Source organism: Thrips palmi, unplaced genomic scaffold (genome assembly GCF_012932325.1).
Source record: "Thrips palmi isolate BJ-2018 unplaced genomic scaffold, TpBJ-2018v1 HiC_scaffold_19, whole genome shotgun sequence".
Taxonomy (NCBI): Eukaryota; Metazoa; Arthropoda; class Insecta; order Thysanoptera; family Thripidae; genus Thrips; species Thrips palmi.
In genome coordinates this window covers 6,174,880-6,190,498 of record NW_023144628.1, presented here as the reverse complement: position 1 = coordinate 6,190,498, position 15,619 = coordinate 6,174,880, and the positions used below count along the sequence as shown (strand labels likewise).

The 15,619-nt window shown below is 47.2% G+C and overlaps 5 protein-coding genes across 10 annotated transcripts; 3 read left to right on the top strand and 2 right to left on the bottom strand.

Moving 5' to 3' along the window:
• Nucleotides 1–21: 21 nt before the first annotated feature.
• LOC117646461 (60S ribosomal protein L27) lies at nucleotides 22–1,466 on the bottom strand. 3 transcript variants are annotated; one of them, XM_034387402.1, is made up of 4 exons: nucleotides 1,359–1,466; nucleotides 618–846; nucleotides 327–463; nucleotides 22–115 (listed from the first exon to the last, which is right to left on the bottom strand). In XM_034387402.1, the coding sequence occupies exons 2-4, from the start codon at nucleotides 834–836 to the stop codon at nucleotides 67–69; spliced, it is 405 nt and encodes a 134-aa protein (XP_034243293.1). In that variant the 5' UTR covers nucleotides 837–846; nucleotides 1,359–1,466; the 3' UTR covers nucleotides 22–66. The 3 variants fall into 3 exon arrangements, with proteins under 3 accessions (XP_034243293.1, XP_034243292.1, XP_034243294.1); XM_034387401.1 differs by having other exon boundaries at nucleotides 1,301–1,436; XM_034387403.1 differs by lacking the exon at nucleotides 1,359–1,466 and adding an exon at nucleotides 1,147–1,165.
• Nucleotides 1,467–1,620: 154 nt separating this feature from the next.
• Nucleotides 1,621–6,377, top strand: LOC117646458 (equilibrative nucleoside transporter 1). 2 transcript variants are annotated; one of them, XM_034387393.1, is made up of 12 exons: nucleotides 1,621–2,006; nucleotides 2,154–2,332; nucleotides 2,966–3,047; nucleotides 3,129–3,307; nucleotides 3,385–3,479; nucleotides 3,576–3,626; nucleotides 3,708–3,940; nucleotides 4,014–4,136; nucleotides 4,253–4,367; nucleotides 4,443–4,528; nucleotides 4,619–4,818; nucleotides 4,916–6,377. In XM_034387393.1, exons 2-12 carry the CDS (start codon nucleotides 2,169–2,171, stop codon nucleotides 5,025–5,027), a joined length of 1,440 nt encoding a protein of 479 aa, XP_034243284.1. In that variant the 5' UTR covers nucleotides 1,621–2,006; nucleotides 2,154–2,168; the 3' UTR covers nucleotides 5,028–6,377. The 2 variants fall into 2 exon arrangements, with proteins under 2 accessions (XP_034243284.1, XP_034243285.1); XM_034387394.1 differs by lacking the exon at nucleotides 1,621–2,006 and adding an exon at nucleotides 2,515–2,659 and having other exon boundaries at nucleotides 2,196–2,332.
• A 329-nt stretch (nucleotides 6,378–6,706) lies between these two features.
• LOC117646460 (myosin-2 essential light chain) lies at nucleotides 6,707–8,331 on the bottom strand. Of its 2 annotated transcripts, XM_034387400.1 has the most exons (5): nucleotides 8,199–8,331; nucleotides 8,074–8,101; nucleotides 7,451–7,591; nucleotides 7,187–7,351; nucleotides 6,707–7,097 (listed from the first exon to the last, which is right to left on the bottom strand). In XM_034387400.1, exons 1-5 carry the CDS (start codon nucleotides 8,199–8,201, stop codon nucleotides 6,991–6,993), a joined length of 444 nt encoding a protein of 147 aa, XP_034243291.1. In that variant the 5' UTR covers nucleotides 8,202–8,331; the 3' UTR covers nucleotides 6,707–6,990. The 2 variants fall into 2 exon arrangements, with proteins under 2 accessions (XP_034243291.1, XP_034243290.1); XM_034387399.1 differs by lacking the exons at nucleotides 8,074–8,101; nucleotides 8,199–8,331 and adding an exon at nucleotides 7,789–7,990.
• LOC117646459 (probable U3 small nucleolar RNA-associated protein 11) lies at nucleotides 8,013–10,197 on the top strand. Of its 2 annotated transcripts, XM_034387397.1 has the most exons (7): nucleotides 8,013–8,149; nucleotides 8,234–8,307; nucleotides 8,800–8,915; nucleotides 9,031–9,306; nucleotides 9,390–9,524; nucleotides 9,600–9,759; nucleotides 9,882–10,197. In XM_034387397.1, exons 4-7 carry the CDS (start codon nucleotides 9,052–9,054, stop codon nucleotides 10,091–10,093), a joined length of 762 nt encoding a protein of 253 aa, XP_034243288.1. In that variant the 5' UTR covers nucleotides 8,013–8,149; nucleotides 8,234–8,307; nucleotides 8,800–8,915; nucleotides 9,031–9,051; the 3' UTR covers nucleotides 10,094–10,197. The 2 variants fall into 2 exon arrangements, with proteins under 2 accessions (XP_034243288.1, XP_034243289.1); XM_034387398.1 differs by lacking the exons at nucleotides 8,013–8,149; nucleotides 8,234–8,307 and adding an exon at nucleotides 8,578–8,602.
• Nucleotides 10,198–10,407: 210 nt separating this feature from the next.
• Nucleotides 10,408–12,079, top strand: LOC117646276 (uncharacterized protein C1orf158 homolog). Its single transcript, XM_034387117.1, has 6 exons — nucleotides 10,408–10,563; nucleotides 10,742–10,967; nucleotides 11,233–11,403; nucleotides 11,504–11,658; nucleotides 11,762–11,947; nucleotides 12,073–12,079. Exons 1-6 carry the CDS (start codon nucleotides 10,514–10,516, stop codon nucleotides 12,077–12,079), a joined length of 795 nt encoding a protein of 264 aa, XP_034243008.1. The 5' UTR covers nucleotides 10,408–10,513.
• Nucleotides 12,080–15,619: the final 3,540 nt, after the last annotated feature.

Genomic DNA, 15,619 nt, shown 5'->3' with positions numbered 1-15,619 from the left:
TAAGGAAAAGGAAACACAATAGATTTTTTTGGGTTTTATTGCACAAGTGCGTATACAAAAATGAAATTAGAACCTCAGCTTCTGGAAGAACCATTTGTTTTTGCCGGCCTTGTACCTGCAACACACAATTTGAGAGATTAGAAAGGAAGAACAACAAAGGTATGCAAGGGGGAAAGCTTAGTAAGATGTGACAAGCTGCTCTAAATCTGAATAACAGCTTGCTTTGGACTGGTAACTGGTCTAAAGAGACTGACATTCACAACAGAAACAGATCCAAACAAATAAGACAGGACCACAACACACTAGCTAATTTTAAAATTCCTCACCTTTCCTCGAACTTGCACCTAGTCTGGAAACGAAGGATTTTCCTCTTAGCGGGGTCCTTAAGGTCCTTGGGGGCAATCTTCTCCAAGGGAATATCTACGGTGTAGCGGGTGGGCATCAGGTGATTGTAGTTGACAATCTGTAATCAACAAAACAGGCCTCACAATGTAGAAACTACAATATGCCAAGGAGCAACAGCTCGAGATAGGGTGGTAGAACAGGTTGAGAAGTGACACAAAACCAACTAAAAACTCCAGGTAAGCGAACTAGGACATTGCATTGCCAATTCATACCTTGAGGAAAGGCTTGATCTTGGACTTCTTGTGGATGCGGGCCTTGCCCATGCGCTTGTGGACCTTTCTGGGATACCGGTCAATGCCGGCCACTAAGGCATGGCCGTACTGCTTGTCGTTGGTACCATCATCGTAGTTGCGGACGACTACAGCTTTGCGTCCAGCAAATCGGCCGCCGAGCAGCAGCACGATTTTGCCCGGTTTCATAATCTTCCCCATCTTGGATTATCTGAATCAAACAGAGACACCAACACATTACTCGACGGCAAAACGGAACGAGACAAAACAAGTTGCACTTCCACAGCAAATTTACGAGAAAGCATAGTCAAAATAAAAATCGGCATACGTTGCCAGGCCCTTGAGATAGGTTAAGTTTGGTACGTGGTTATGGGGGACCGTTAGTAAACAAAACTATGATGAAAGGACAAGGATAACTTAATTGTTACCCCTTAAACATAACAAAACTACGTTCGCACACAGAAAAAATTGAAAATGCGAAACAAGACTACAGAATAAGGAAACATTAAACCATAACAACGTGAAGAAAGCGCTCATGGACAGTCAACAGGGGCACTTTCGGCTCATCATTATAAGTGACCATCATCACTCAGTGAGGGAATAATAGTTCACACGCATAGTATGAAACAGGACGATACCGAAAGAAAACTCAGCCCTTTACGTACAATAATTTATCACAGGATGAAATAAGATAAAATTTGCTTTCTGCACTAACTCACTCACTTTCAACGTCGAACCGGAAAGAAGGTTCAGAGCGGATCACTGCCTTCTTCAAATCACGCCGAACGGACACTGCCTTTTAGATGAAGGAAGACGAGGGAGAGGACTGTACTAGAAAGTAAAATTTATCTATTTATTTCGAGAAACTAGTGTGGTTGAAAAGGTTTCTTTTTAGAAAAAAATCTTTAGGAAAAAGTTAGACAGAACCTTCTGTCAGAAAAATCATTTGGCGGCGGAGAAAAGCAAACGGGGGAGGAGGGGCGGGGGGACGGGGGAGGATCGAATGCAAGCAGACAGCAGAAACAAAAGCCAGAAAAGCAGGCAGATGGTTCAAATTCTATTACTTTTCTAAGAATATCTTACATATTTGCTGAAATCGTCGAAGTTTTTTGATCCGTGACCCACTTGTGCCCAATGGATATATCCAGTGCTGTGGGACAAGGACGAGCTAATGCAGAAGGTGGCCCATTAATCTTCTGCAAATGGATTTCGTAACCCCAGGTGTAAACAATATGCAAATTTCTTTGCAATCAAGGCCATCTTCTTGGTGAATCATAGGGTTGAGTCTGCATTGGAAATAGAGCGCACAGTGGTCAGTCTGAGGTTCAGGAGCACTATCACGACACCACGGACTTCTCAACAAGTTGAAAGGCGAGTTTCTTTGAGAGAATATCACCTACTGCCTCAGGGATTTCTGTTTACATTGTTTGAACCTGTGATGCTAAACCGTTTTGCATCTATTTTGATGTCTCTGTTCCTTGACTGTTACGATTATTTATATGAAAAGTAATATTTCAGATACCCTGTGGAAAAATGGAAGATTCCATCAACACCCAGCCACTCTTACAGGGTGATTCTGACAGTGATTTTGATGGCAATTTGTCGGACGACACCCCTTCCACTTATATGGTGGACGACCCAGTTGTAACTACAAAAGACACAAAGCCATTGTTCAAAGGCAGAGATCCTCAAGACAGGTATGTCCATAATATAGTTATGTAAAACTTTGTAAATGCCATACATTGTTTATTTCTTTGGAAGAAACTAGGGCTCTTTCTTATCCTCAGTTTTATCATTTAAACTTATACTATTTACAATTTTGTAGAATTTTTTTATGCTCTCGATATAGTGGAGGCATGCTCTGTTTTCATTATTGCAGATTTAACTTTATTGATTGAGCCAATAGAAAGCACCAGTTGAAATTTTTAAACTGCGTAGGAATCTAAGAAAATTTTGATGACTGAGACTGAGGATAGAAAGAAAGGGAACAGAAGTGAAGAATTTTTCAGGGAGGATGACCAGAAGTAAGTGTGTTTTTAATGGTGTTGTAGAGTTGGGGTAGATTTTTAATATGTTCGCTGGCTTCATGTATTCGCTTCTGAGCATGGATCTGGCCTCCATTTGGTTTCTCTTTACTGTTTGTCATTTGCAATTTTTTTCAATCAGTTACCTTACAGCCATTTGTTTTAGAAAATTCTGGAGGTATCCTTGTGATTCTTGCATTTTAGTTTCATAAATCATTGTAGGTAGTAGCAGAATTAGTTTCTATTGTGTGCATGATTTTACATCCTCCGCTTGCCTAAACAACATGTTTTCAATGTTTGTTTCAGGTTTAGCCTTGCATACATTATATTTTATTTTCTTGGAATGACGACTTTGCTGCCATGGAATTTCTTCATCACAGCAGATGATGTAAGCTTTGTTCAAAAATGAGCACAGGGGCATTCATTCTTGAGTTCCCCTAAAATTGTAATTTTTTGTTCTTTTTCCCAGTACTGGATGTACAAGTTTCGAGATGTCAATGCATCGGAACCAACTACCATGTTTCTCAACTCCTCTGTGGGTACAGTGGGCCGAACTCCTCTCCAAAAGAGCTTCACAGCATATCTTAGTGTAGCATCAACTGTTCCCAGTACAGTTTTTCTCATTTTAAACTCTGCTCTCTCTCACAAGTATGTATATGGACCTCTTACATTAATTAAAAAATTATCTTGGTTGAGGAAATACCTGAATCTGGTTTTGTTTCCAGGATATCTCTTCACTCTCGCATGCTGGGATCATTTGTAATGATCCTTCTTTTGTTTGTTGTCACAACTCTGTTTGTTCATATCAACACTGACGCTTGTAAGAAAACTTTCAGTCTCTTACATTATTGAAATATTTGACAGTGTTTCACAGAGGGTCTTACTTTCGACTATAACATCATCATTTTTTTTTCAGGGCAATATGACTTTTTCTACCTTACCATGGCAATAGTGGTGGCCCTAAACAGTGAGTGTAAATTGCTGTAAAATTATATTTTCATGTGTGGACACTTAATGTAACATGATTACTTTATCTGTTGTGATTCAGTTGCAAGTGCCGTGTTGACTGGTGGATTATTTGGCATGCTCGGAAAGTTCTCTGCTGCTTACATATCTGCCGCAAGTAGTGGTCAGTCTCTAGGTGGTGTTTTCGCGGCACTAGCTGAAATATTGTCACTGTGGCTTGGAGCTTCACCTCAGCTCAGTGCCTTTGTGTACTTCATGGTTGCCAATGTTTTTCTTGTTGTATCTATTGTCTGCTACTTGGTTCTCATTCGAGCAGTAAGTTTCAATTGGTTGTCTCAACTTGCTTTTCTCTTGGTAGGAAATTTTCTGACGAATTGTTCGTTTTTAGGTCTTCTTTAAATATCACATGGCACCCAGACCACAGCTGTCAGTTCAATATGAAGCTGATGGATGTGCCCCATCAGTAGAGGTTGACATGTTTTCCTTGTCCTATACTCGTGTGTTAAGCAAGGTCAGTATTTGTAAAGAGATCGTCTTATCATTTACAATTTGCAGAAACCTTACCAAAACTCTTTAATTTTTTTCTGATTGTTTTCTCCATTTTTCCCCCCTTATTTGTTTGTATAGATCTGGGTTCATGGACTTGCGGTATGGATGGCATTTTTTGTTTCACTATCGTTTTATCCAGCGGTCACTGTTCTTGTTGAGTCTGAAAACAAAGGCCACGGAAACCAATGGAACGGTAAGAATGAGGTAATTCATTTCATATTTAATGTTTCATTGACTTTTTCTAATATTATAGTTCCTTTTCCTGCAGATAAATATTTTGTTCCTGTGGTTGCCTACCTGATTTTCAGTTTGTTTGACTATCTGGGAAGAGTGCTTTCAGGGCTGCTTCTTTGGGTAAAGCCATCTTTCATGCATTGTAGTAAAATTTTCTGAATTAAAGTTTGTGTTAACATCGCTAATAAATTTCTTTAATGGAATGTTTAGCCAAGACAAAATGCAAGAGCATTGCTTCTCATGTCAGCAGCCAGAATTATTTTTGTCCCCTTGCTGCTCTACTGCAATGCTCAACCCCGTCAACATCTCCCGGTGTTGATTCACGGGGACGCGTATTACATTTTGATTGTGGTGCTATTTGGATTCACCAATGGTTACGTAGTCAACGTTACAATGATCAGTGGCCCAAAGTAAGTATTGTGTTTGTGCCTACATGTAGACTGTTTTGATCTCCATCATTTGCATTGAACTGGAACTTGACCACCACTCTTCATCCTGTTGAAACAGGGCCTGTGAGCATCATGAACAAGAGATGGCTGCTTCTATAATGTCAGCATTTCTAGGAATAGGATTAGCCTGTGGAGCATTACTCAGTATGGCCATTGTGTCCATGATATAATTATTTGGGAATCGATTCCCACCTAGATCAATGTTCTATTGTATAGTTAGTTTTGCTAGCCAACCCCTTGTTTGGGTTTTACTCATGCCTTCCATGTATCTTTATAAACTACAGCTAGGGAATATGTAGCTTGGGTATTTTTGTGCTGACATAGGCAATCAGTGCCATCATTATTGTTATCATTGGATTGTACGTATCAAATGTTTAGGAATGTTGACTTATGTTAAATATAATGAGCTCTATTTCTACCTGTAAAATCCTGAACATCTGGTTTTATTGTCTACTAAGTTTTAATAATAGTAATTTCACTATCACTGAACAGTATTTTTCATCTCGATAGACAACATTGTACTGATTTTTGTACAGTGTTATGGTTTGTGTTTTTGTAATTTGAAAGCTATAGTCTTAAATTTGTTGAAAATGAGTGTAAAATAATTCCTGAACCACCTGTGATTTTTACTGCTTTACTGCTTTTTTTTTTGAGTGATCATCATATCATGAGTGTTAGACTAGGCTGTTGGTGTCGTCCTTGTGTGATATTATTTTGCATGTTCTGTTTTTATGTTTGACTGTTTTGTATTTTTCATAATTTGTTTTATGGATCCCTTGAGACTGAGTGTAGTCATTTTTTAAAAGTCACTGAAAGAGGTGTAGAAATTGATCCAGATTTTACTTGTATGGACTTGACCTTACTAAGGCATTCTAACACTGTCAATCCTTCTTTCTTCTCTCTTCAGTCATGAGATGCAAGATATTTGCTGAAATGTTCATAAGCTCAAACATTAACTGCTTTGACTTGGTAAATGACTGACTTGATTCTCTGCATTCCTTTATGTATTGTTCTTGTGTGAAGTAGTAAACCTAGGCTTGAGTGTCTGGACTAGGACTTCCTGTGTCACATGACATGTCTTAACATTTGTATGTTGGTCTTTGTTTCTTTTTAGAAATGATCTCTTAATATTTTGTCTTTGAGAATTTTCCTTATTTTAAACTTTATATTTCTACTTATCCATATTATTATTATTTTATTGGTGAATCGACCAAGAAACATGCTTCCTTTATATTCAAGGAGAGCAGCTTCCTCCTTTTTGTGATGTAACTGATAAGATTGTTTTTTTTTTCATAGTACCCTCTGTTCTGTTTCTGTTTATTACTCTTCTTGTGTTAACATGGCTTCTTGCAAGAAGGCTGGTCCTCTTCACGGCTTTGTTCTAAAGAGCAGCATTTATAATTACATTATCTGTTCATCGTTGAGGGAGAAAACATGACTAAAATTTCCGAATGTAAGTGTGAGTTGTAGTGAATGTGTGATATGCAAATAGGAGGAAATAAAAACATATACCCACACAAGTTTTAGTATTTAATGAATGACCCAAATTTTACATCTCAAACTTAAAAATAAGCACATTCTGTAGGAAAAAAGATAAAGCAACATGGTATGGAATGAAGATACAAGAATATTAGAAAATATTAATAAAAATGCAACCTTAATACAAACCCATGAAATGAGAACTCCTAACACCTTACAATGTAAAATTTTTTAAAAAAGAGGAAGATCATGAATTGGAAAAAAACAAAAAGGGTAGTAGTAATAAGTACACTATCATGGTATCCCACCAATCTATGGGGCTCAAAATGGCTCATAAAAAATGGATATGGTCCCACCCACTCAAAATCTATACAACCTTACAGGATTTCATAAATTACTTGATCTTGCTCACAAGTTAAGAGTAATCAAATGATTTCAACCAATCACAAAACAATGAATAAAAATATAAATAATACTTCCAAATACGGTAACTAGACCATCTCATTCATATAACAGCACTCACAATTTTAAAGTACATGAAACCCACATGAGTGAATAAATTTGGAAATGCTGCCTAATCAAAGTAAATTCTTAAATAATAGATCTACTCGTAAAGCCCGTCCTTGGGACATATAATGCACTGCAATAAGATATTCATCCACACATCACCATCCGCACAAACTCCTCATAATTGATGTTTCCTTGAGAGTCTTCTTGGCCTGCCAGAAGTTGTTCCACTTCATCATCAGTCAGTTTTTCTCCTGTAAATAAGGAAATATCGACATGAGTTACAAATAAAATCAATCATAAAATTTTGACCATGGACACACAAAAGGACAAAGGCATTTACCAAGGGTTGACAACAGGTGGCGCAGTTCAGCAGATGAAATGAAACCACTGCCATCCTTGTCAAAGTGCCTCAGGCCCTCAATAAAGTCATCAGCAGTGTCGGAAGTGCGGCTTTTGGAGATAGCTTGGTAGATAGGAAGGAAGACTTCAAAGCAAATCCGTTCATCTATTGACAAATTAAGCAACAACAGGAGTAAATGACTGAGGATAAGTAATTGAAAGATAAAAAAACAAATAAAAGTGAAGCTTGAAACAAAATAACAACCTGGTTTGTGCTGATGGGTGAATTTTTTTACGTCAGATTCTGTGGGATTTTGTCCCAAAGCACGCAACACATCTCCGATTTGACCAACATTTATTTTGCCATCACCCCGGTTATCAAAAAGCTGGAACGCTTCCTGGAACTCTGTAAAAAATTCGGACAAACAATAACTATTAGTCACTTTTACAAGGTGGATGAAATCTAGACAAAATGTTCCTCAGAGTTACAACAACATTGCTTGAGATATTACGTGGACGAGATACATGTGTACAGAAACGATTCCCATGACACACTGCAGACACGAGCACCACCTGGCATTGCAGAACCGAAATGCTACAAACCTTCCACCGACGTCATGACTTTGTTCACTGCCTCATAGCCATACATTTCGGCGGCTTGTCTGGATTGTCAAACTCGCGACTTGGACACACCTCTGGCCCTGTCTAACGTACGGACTGGACTCTAACTACACCATAACGCGGCGCGCGCCAGCCCTTCCCCGCGGCGGCAAAATCTCTTCTCTCTCCCTCCATGAGACACAATTCTTGACCAAATAAGGCGAAGTCGGCTCGGGGTGTGTCATCAGGGGGGAGCTGGAACGTCAAAGTTGACCTCGATTAACTTACCAGCCAGCTGGTCCTCTGAGAATGAAGCCTGAAAAGAAAAGCAACAGTTAAATGAAATTCGACGTCGGTACACAAAGTAAGAGTGGAAATACCTATTAAAGACCTATCAACAAGGGAAAACTTACCATGATTCGTGACAACGGAATACCGTACTCTACAGGTTAGGAGGCGAGTGATTACTGATTCATCAATGAAGTATGGCCATAACAACGGCACCGCACCGAACGCTCTAAAGTGAGTGTCATACTCTTCAAAGTGGCAGTCTCAGGTGTTACATGTGTTTTCAATTGAATTGAAGGGCATTTTTGCCTCTTGCAGTGCAACATATGTAACTTGTCCATACTCTCTCGTCAAATAGTTTTGTGGTATTTTTGATAGTATCGGAGTGTTGGTATGATAAAAATGAAAAATTCATAAACCTAATTTTGACAGTAACGGATTTTCGGCAAAGCGTGTCTGTCAACCAATAGTACTTCATGTGATTGAATTCTTTTATTTCTGAATCTTTGCTGCTTTTTCAAAATCAGATGTAAGATAGTGTGTTTAATTCTACTGATCATGGAATGGTACTAAAACTTATGGCAGTTCAAACGCCATCGAAAATTGTCATATCAAAAAATGTAAACAAACGTGTGAAGGGGGAGGGGGGATACACGAGGACGACGACTTCATAACCTCAGTACATTGTGTGCCACAAAATTTTAATTTCGTATCTACGCATTCTAGATTGACCTAGAACATTGGCTTACAAGCTCTCTTTTCTGTACCCTGCAAGATACTGTCTCCCTCCTGCCTGCTTTGTTTACATCATAGACGTGGTGTCATTTCTTCTCAACCTCTCTGTAAGTATCTACTATCTTAAGATTTCTTTCTTGTGATTGAAAATCCCATTTGTTACCGTTGTTACCCAGTTATGACTCTGTTATTCACTGTTGTACCTTTTTTCTCTTTTTGCAGGGTCCTTAGCTATCCGTCACCATGTCGTCTTGGAAGTCAGTGTCCAAGTCGAATCAAAAGACCCACAGAGAACGACATCAACCTGAAGCTCGCTCACATTTGGGTCTTTTAGAAAAAAAGAAGGATTACAAAACTCGAGCAGATGATTTTAATGAAAAGCAGAAAACACTGCGCCTTCTCAGGAAGAGGGCTCTCAATCGTAATCCAGATGAATTTTACTTTCATATGATCAATTCCAAAACTGAAGATGGGGAGCATTTTGAGAAAGAAAAAGAGGTGGCTGGCTTTCCATCTTTATTATTTGAATTTTTTGTACTTGCTTTTTAATGCTTAATTTTTTTTTTTTTTTTTTTTCACAGGATGAGCACACTCCTGATCAAATAAAAATGATGCAAACCCAAGACATCCAGTATGTTACAATGAAACTCACTTCTGAAAAACGCAAAATTGAACGGCTTAAAGCAGAGCTTCATATGTTAGATGCTGCAGAAGAGGTACGGAGGAGAATTTTTTAGTCTTGTAGTATAATAATTTACTGTGCTCAATTTTAACTAATGATTTGCTTGCAGGTTACCAACTCTCACACTTTCTTTGTTGATGATCCAAAAGAAGTTCTCAACTTTGATGTTGCATCTCGGCTAGGGACGCACCCAGCACTTATGGGGAGGCGCACCAATCGTATGAAGTTGGAAACTCTTAAATCTGCTACTTTGCCTACTATTGACAAAGGTGTGCAATATTTCTTGTTTCTTCCCGCTCTCTTTTCCAAAAGAAAAACAAAAATCTCACCTGAGTAATGTTTTTTTTTTACTTTTCTGTTATATTTTAATTAACATTTCACAATTTTACAGCTGCTCTAGAAAAGGCTCAAAGACAGAAGGCACAGAAGTATGCAGTGCTGGCCAAACGTCTGGAACGAGAGAAACAGCTACGCATCATTCAAGAGAAGATGCTCCTGAAAAAGAATTTACTCATCAAGACCGAATCAAAACCAGAAAGGATAAAGCCTGCAACTAAAGATGCACCCCCTGTGTATCGGTGGAAAACGGAGAGAAAGCGATGATGTGATTCTTGATTTAGGCCCTATGTTTACTTGTGATTTCGGAGTGGTGTGTTGGTGAACTGAATGAATATTAATCAATAAATCTGTCTGTTGATACTTGCATATATCGGCTGTCCATCATTCATTCCCGTTCCAGCTCCTGGGAAGGGATGACGGTCGCTCGGGGATGTAGTGAAGTGAACCAGAGTGAAGTGAAGAAAGAAAGATGGTGGTGGATTGTTGCCCTCCCTGGCTGTCCCTGGCCTTCCCCACGTCCACCTCATTATTGGCAGTCGGCCCACAGCCAGCCTGCTGCATAGGCTGCATGGGCTGGGGGTGCGGAGGTGGAGGAGGCACCATGGCGTTGACGGGCTGCGTCGTCGGACACCCCATCGCGACCGCCATCGCCGTGCCCGCTAGCTGACCCGCACACCGTCAACCATGTCCACCAGAACCAGCATCGCGGACTCGATTCCCGCCATCCCCGTCAAGTACGAGGGGCCGTACTCTGATTCCGGAAGTCGTTTTCGTCGCTCTGTTTCTCTCGCACCTGCACGTGGCGCCTCATGAGCTCGAGAGAGACAGCGACGAAAACGACTCTCGGAAATGAGTCTGCTGAGGGCTCTCTCCGAGCGCGTTCCCTAGAAGTGACACGTTGGCCGCTCACAGGGAGCAGACGAGGGACTTGGTGGTGACGGAGCCGCGGTACAATGACGGCGTCCTGGAGGGCATGTGGCGCGACCGGCGCATCGAGAAGACCAAGCCGTGCCTGCCGCCCTTCCGCGGCTGCTCCATCTACACGACCTCGTTCAAGAGGCCCAGCCTCACCACCCCCGGCGTGTACCTGGACGACTACGCGTCGCAGGCCGCCTGGGAGCACCGGGCCAGCAGCGAGGTGGGGCCGGGCAGGCTGGGGCCGACGGCTTAGCCATGTCCGCAGGATCGTTTCGTCGCTCTGTCTCTCTCGCGCCCCTACGGGCCCTACGGCACGCCCCGTGAGTGCGATAGAGACAGAGCGACGAAGACGAAACGATCCTTCGGCATCGCACTCGGCAGCCCCAAGTTTTACGCTCGCTCGCGCTCGGCGCCCTTCCCCAGTTATTCATTCCATGCCATCATCCATCTTGCTCTCGCTGCCTTGGCTGCCTCGGCTCGGGCAGGGCGTCCACCGCGCCATCCTGATGGAGGCGAGCGGCCCCAAGTGCCGGGAGAACTTTACGACCACCACCGACCTGATGCACCACTGGATGCCGCAAGTGTGCCCCAAGTCGCGCGCCTTCAACTCGAGGCACTTGGAGTGGCTGCCGTCGCAGGACCTGCTGCCCTGCATTGTGAGGGACACGGCGCGGACCGGGGCGTGGACTCACGGCGCGTGTTTTGGCGGTGTCACTTGACGGCGTGCTGTGTTGGCGGCACACTGTGTCGGCGCAGGGCAACTTGACCCAGTACGGGCTGAAGGAGCTGATGGCAGCCCGCTGGGCGGCCGAGAGGGCCTCTGAGCGCGCCAAGCCCACCACCACCCACCGGGCGCACTTCCACGTGCCCTGCGCCTCGCACAGGGAGACCAGCCGGCGGGCCGTCTGCAGGTAGCCTGCACTGCGAGCCATAATGCACTTAAAGTAAGCAAAAATCCCCCGGTTGCGGTTCCGCCCATTCCTTGACTGCGCGCGTTCTGCGGTTCTGCGCCAGGCTCTTCTCCTCCAAGCTGCACGGCAACAACAAGATCCTCAACGACCAGCACCTCCGCGGCCAGCAGATCCTGGTGACGCCGAACGTGCTGATGGGCGAGTACCCGCTGGACGCGTGCCGCGACCGCCTGCCCATCGTGCCGGAGCTGCCCCTGGAGAGCCCACCAGTGCTGCGCGTGCCGGACAGGTACACTGTCGCGTCGGAAAGGGTTGCTCGTCCGCACAGTGGACCAGAAGACCGATGGAGGCGGCCAAAACTCCAAACGCGCCCAGAGTTTTCGCCGCCTCCACCGGTCTTCTGGCCCACTGTAGTGCCTGATGGCCTCCACGACCCCCCGCGCCGCAGGGCCCGGGGCGCGCACCCGTTCCCCGAGTGCTGCACCGGCGTGCAGCGGTGCCGCCGGGTGCCGGGCGGCGTCTCCAGCACCACGCCGTCAATGCCGTTCTACATGGCGCCGTGCCAGCGGCCGTCCGCCGCCGGCGTCGTGTGACGTCGGCGGCCTGCTGGCGTCGTGGACGTCGTCGCCGTCCTGCAGGACTCGTCCGCGGCCGGCGTCAACAACACAATAAACAGCGTTTTCCGAGAGCGGCAAGCAGTGCTCGGCTGGCGCGGCCCACGCCTCTCGAGGGACCGTGGGGCCGTGTGGTAATTGCACACTGCCCCGTCTTGTCGTGGCGGGGCTTCGCCTGGCTTCGCCGCTGACAGCTCGGTCTGGCCGGCCTCCGAAGGGGCAGCACCGGGCAGCGCGGGGCAGCGCCGCGGGGGGTGCCGTCCACATTTGGGGCTGCGGCCGACGGCGGGAAAGCGGATACAAATAATAAATAACAACAATAATAAGGGGGCGCCGCGCTGCCGTGTTATAAACCAGCGCCGCGGCCGGCCTGAGGCTCGGCCTGAGACTCGGCCCGCCCCCGCGAGACCCTCGAGAGCCCCGCCCTACAGAGGGCCAGAAGACCAGTGGAGGTGGCCAAAATTCTAGACACTTTTTGAGCTCCAGAGTTGCTAAACAGGACTCGAACCAAACGTGTGACCCCACCAATCCATTGCTCTCCGAACGAGGAATCCATTGGTGGGGTCACACGTTCGGTTCGAGTCCCATTTAGCCACTCTGGAGCTCAAAACGCGTCTTGAATTTTGGCGGCCTCCACCGGTCTTCTGGCCCACTGTGGCCCACGCCCTCCGTCGGCCTCGCCGTCCGCCCGCAGACGGCAGGATAGGCAACCCGCTCCTCCGCCGCGTCCGCAGGTTGCCAGTGGCGCGACGCACGGCGCTCCCCTCCTCCTCCCCCCGAGGCGGCCTGGCCTCCCGGTTTCGCGTGTTCTTGCTCCGCGTGCCTGCTTCCATGTTCGCCGAGGAGGCCGCCGAGGCCCTGGAGGCCGTGGAGGCCGTCCCGCGACACCGCGACACGTGATGACGCTCTCACTGAGGCAGGTGGGGCGAATCGACCCTCCGTCCTTCATTATTACCGAGGTGGGGGCGGGGCGCTCACTTCGCCTCGTCGCTCTGTCTCTCTCGCACCCCAACGGGCCGCCGGGACGCCCCAAGAGTGCGAGAGAGACGGAGCACCGTACGGAACCAGCCAGCGCCAGCAGCAGGCCCGCCCTGCCGGCGCCGCCGGTTCAAATCCACGCACCCAGCGTCAAAATCTAAAATAAAAATAAATTTAATGAGTGAAAAATTTGACACTTTGACACTGGAATTTTGACGGTCCTGTTCTAATTGCGTCCGGCAGCCCTTTGGGACCGCGCGTGCGTGGCGAGTCCCGTCCAAACAGAGCGGCGCGCAGGGACGACCGACTGCGTGTTTCGTTTCGTGTTCCCGATGCCCTTCCTCCCCCTCCCAGCGCTCCGCCCTCTCGGCGCTCTCGGCCGCGGCGCCCTAGTCCCTAATGCAAAAGGACGAGGAGAGACGGCTTTCTGCGAAGCGCCACGCGCTGTCGCACTCCCACTCGCAGAGGCAACGGACTGTCTGTCCATATGGCCGCGTTAAATTCGACCTGGTCGCGTACGACGACTACACTGCTGTGGACCGCGGCCGCTGCAAGGCGGTCAGGGTGGCGCGGATCAGACGCCAGTGTATCGCAGATCGGACAGGGGCAGTGCGACGGGCCACGCCACAGGTCGACTTGTGGAGGCCCGCTTGTCGCCTGCCACGGCTCTCCGGCTCCCCGGCTGCTGGACCTCCGGTCCCTCCGGTCCCTCCGGTTCTGGCAGTGTGGCGCCAGTGGGGGCGCGGTGGGGATGCGGGCCGGTCGAGGGCTGAGGGGGCTGAGGAGCGCGGGGGGTGCAGGTGGAGTGTCTGCTGTCGGCTGCAGCAGGTGAAATGTAATGGAAAGCGACAAGTCGGCCTCCATCAACTCGATACCCGCCCCGCCCCGCCCTGCCGCCCCGCCTCGCCCCGCCTCGCCCCGCCCCGCCCATGGCGCCCCATCGGCAGCCTGCAATCCCTGTGTGCTGCAGTCCGCGTCGCTTGCTCGACACCGGAGGAGCACCGCTCATCCCGTCCGAGTCACCCCGTGTCACCCCTGTGTCACCCCTGTGTCACCCCTGCGTCACTCCCGCGTCACTCCAGCGCCAGACGCACCGCAGCCAATAGGGGAGAGTAAGTAAGCGAGTTGTGACCGACGGCCGGCGGCCACGTCCCGGGTACGGCAGGCCGCCCCCACCTCCATGATGTCGGTGCGTCAGTCAAGACGCCGCAGAGCTGCGGTCGCTGGCGAGCTCGGAGGGGCTGGAAGGGTCAGCGGGCAGCGGACGCTGGGGGCACCGCCAGTGGGAATCATCCATCGTTCGGCTCGGCGAGGGTGATTAATTATGTAATGTACACTTCTCGCGAATATGTATATGCAAATGGCGCGCCGCACACAAGCTTGCATTCGTGTTCACTGTAGGGCCAGCATGCGTTCCTGGCAACAAAAAAAATAAGTAGATTATTTTTTTTTTCGAATCTGCGCAGGCTTGCAGAAACGCTGCAGTGGACACCGATGCGGATCGATGGCTCGGACTCCACTTTTAGACTCCAATTCTCTCCGATCCCTCCCTCTCCCTCCAGCCTTTGTCCAGGTGACATGCCGCTCGCGCGCGCTCGCGATGTCATGTCGGGACAAACGACTCCCCGTGCGGTGCACGTCGTGCACGTGCCGCACAGCCCGGGTCGGAGCCGGAGTCTTATTTTCGTCTTTACTTCGGCTTATTTGGTTTCCACATAGAGTCCGTTTGAAGCGCGGCAGAAGACAAGAGCAATGGTCATTCAAGGCGCGCGCAAGGGTTAAACGAGGCGAAACAAAGGTTGAGAGCAGGCGAAAAAAAGACGCTGCGCAAGCTTATCTTTTTCGTCTTGAAATTGTCTCTATCGCGTTTTGATTTAGGCTTGCGGAAGCCGAAAAGAAGGCGAAAAAGAAACAAGAAGACTCGTACGAGCCCGGTGAAGAGCCGAAAAAAAAGAGATTGAGCGCCGCCGGCCTCCGGTCGGGAAAGAGGGGTGGTGGGGCCAGCGACCGCACTGGCGAAAAGTAAACACAGCCTGCGCTTCGACGCAGCGTCGAACTATGACCATGAGACTCGGAAATCGGTGCCGCAAGCCGCTGGGCCAGGGCGACTTGTTGGAGGTTGGGTGTCTGAGCTTGAGTCCTGTCTCACGCTGCCGCGGCGGCTGGCTGTTGACGACAAACTCGACGGCTGTGTGGTGTGTCGGTTAATATTATTTTACACTTCTTAATTTTTTGTATCGCCTTTACGTTTGTCTCTCTATCACCGTTTAGCGAAATCATACGCATTGAATGATCGGACGATGAGTGAATGAATGGTATTGAACCGTCACACCACACAGCCGTCGAGTTTGTCGTCAACAGCCAGCCGC

What these genes read in the sequence shown, in the direction of transcription:
- LOC117646459 (XM_034387397.1), top strand. Translation starts at nt 9,052, where the DNA reads ATGTCGTCTTGGAAGTCAGTGTCCAAGTCGAATCAAAAGACCCACAGA. An exon ending in TGTTAGATGCTGCAGAAGAG is followed by an intron (nt 9,525 to 9,599) that starts GTACGGAGGAGA and finishes ATTTGCTTGCAG; the next exon opens with GTTACCAACTCTCACACTTT. An exon ending in TTTGCCTACTATTGACAAAG is followed by an intron (nt 9,760 to 9,881) that starts GTGTGCAATATT and finishes ACAATTTTACAG; the next exon opens with CTGCTCTAGAAAAGGCTCAA.
- LOC117646276 (XM_034387117.1), top strand. Translation starts at nt 10,514, where the DNA reads ATGTCCACCAGAACCAGCATCGCGGACTCGATTCCCGCCATCCCCGTC. An exon ending in AGCACCGGGCCAGCAGCGAG is followed by an intron (nt 10,968 to 11,232) that starts GTGGGGCCGGGC and finishes CGGCTCGGGCAG; the next exon opens with GGCGTCCACCGCGCCATCCT. An exon ending in AGGACCTGCTGCCCTGCATT is followed by an intron (nt 11,404 to 11,503) that starts GTGAGGGACACG and finishes GTGTCGGCGCAG; the next exon opens with GGCAACTTGACCCAGTACGG.
- LOC117646460 (XM_034387399.1), bottom strand. Translation starts at nt 7,834, where the DNA reads ATGTATGGCTATGAGGCAGTGAACAAAGTCATGACGTCGGTGGAAG. An exon ending in CACCCATCAGCACAAACCAG is followed by an intron (nt 7,352 to 7,450) that starts GTTGTTATTTTG and finishes ATTTGTCAATAG; the next exon opens with ATGAACGGATTTGCTTTGAA. An exon ending in CCACCTGTTGTCAACCCTTG is followed by an intron (nt 7,098 to 7,186) that starts GTAAATGCCTTT and finishes CCTTATTTACAG; the next exon opens with GAGAAAAACTGACTGATGAT.
- LOC117646458 (XM_034387393.1), top strand. Translation starts at nt 2,169, where the DNA reads ATGGAAGATTCCATCAACACCCAGCCACTCTTACAGGGTGATTCTGAC. An exon ending in GGCAGAGATCCTCAAGACAG is followed by an intron (nt 2,333 to 2,965) that starts GTATGTCCATAA and finishes TGTTTGTTTCAG; the next exon opens with GTTTAGCCTTGCATACATTA. An exon ending in AATAGTGGTGGCCCTAAACA is followed by an intron (nt 3,627 to 3,707) that starts GTGAGTGTAAAT and finishes GTTGTGATTCAG; the next exon opens with TTGCAAGTGCCGTGTTGACT.
- LOC117646461 (XM_034387402.1), bottom strand. Translation starts at nt 836, where the DNA reads ATGGGGAAGATTATGAAACCGGGCAAAATCGTGCTGCTGCTCGGCGGC. An exon ending in AGATCAAGCCTTTCCTCAAG is followed by an intron (nt 464 to 617) that starts GTATGAATTGGC and finishes TGTTGATTACAG; the next exon opens with ATTGTCAACTACAATCACCT. An exon ending in AGGTGCAAGTTCGAGGAAAG is followed by an intron (nt 116 to 326) that starts GTGAGGAATTTT and finishes TGTGTGTTGCAG; the next exon opens with GTACAAGGCCGGCAAAAACA.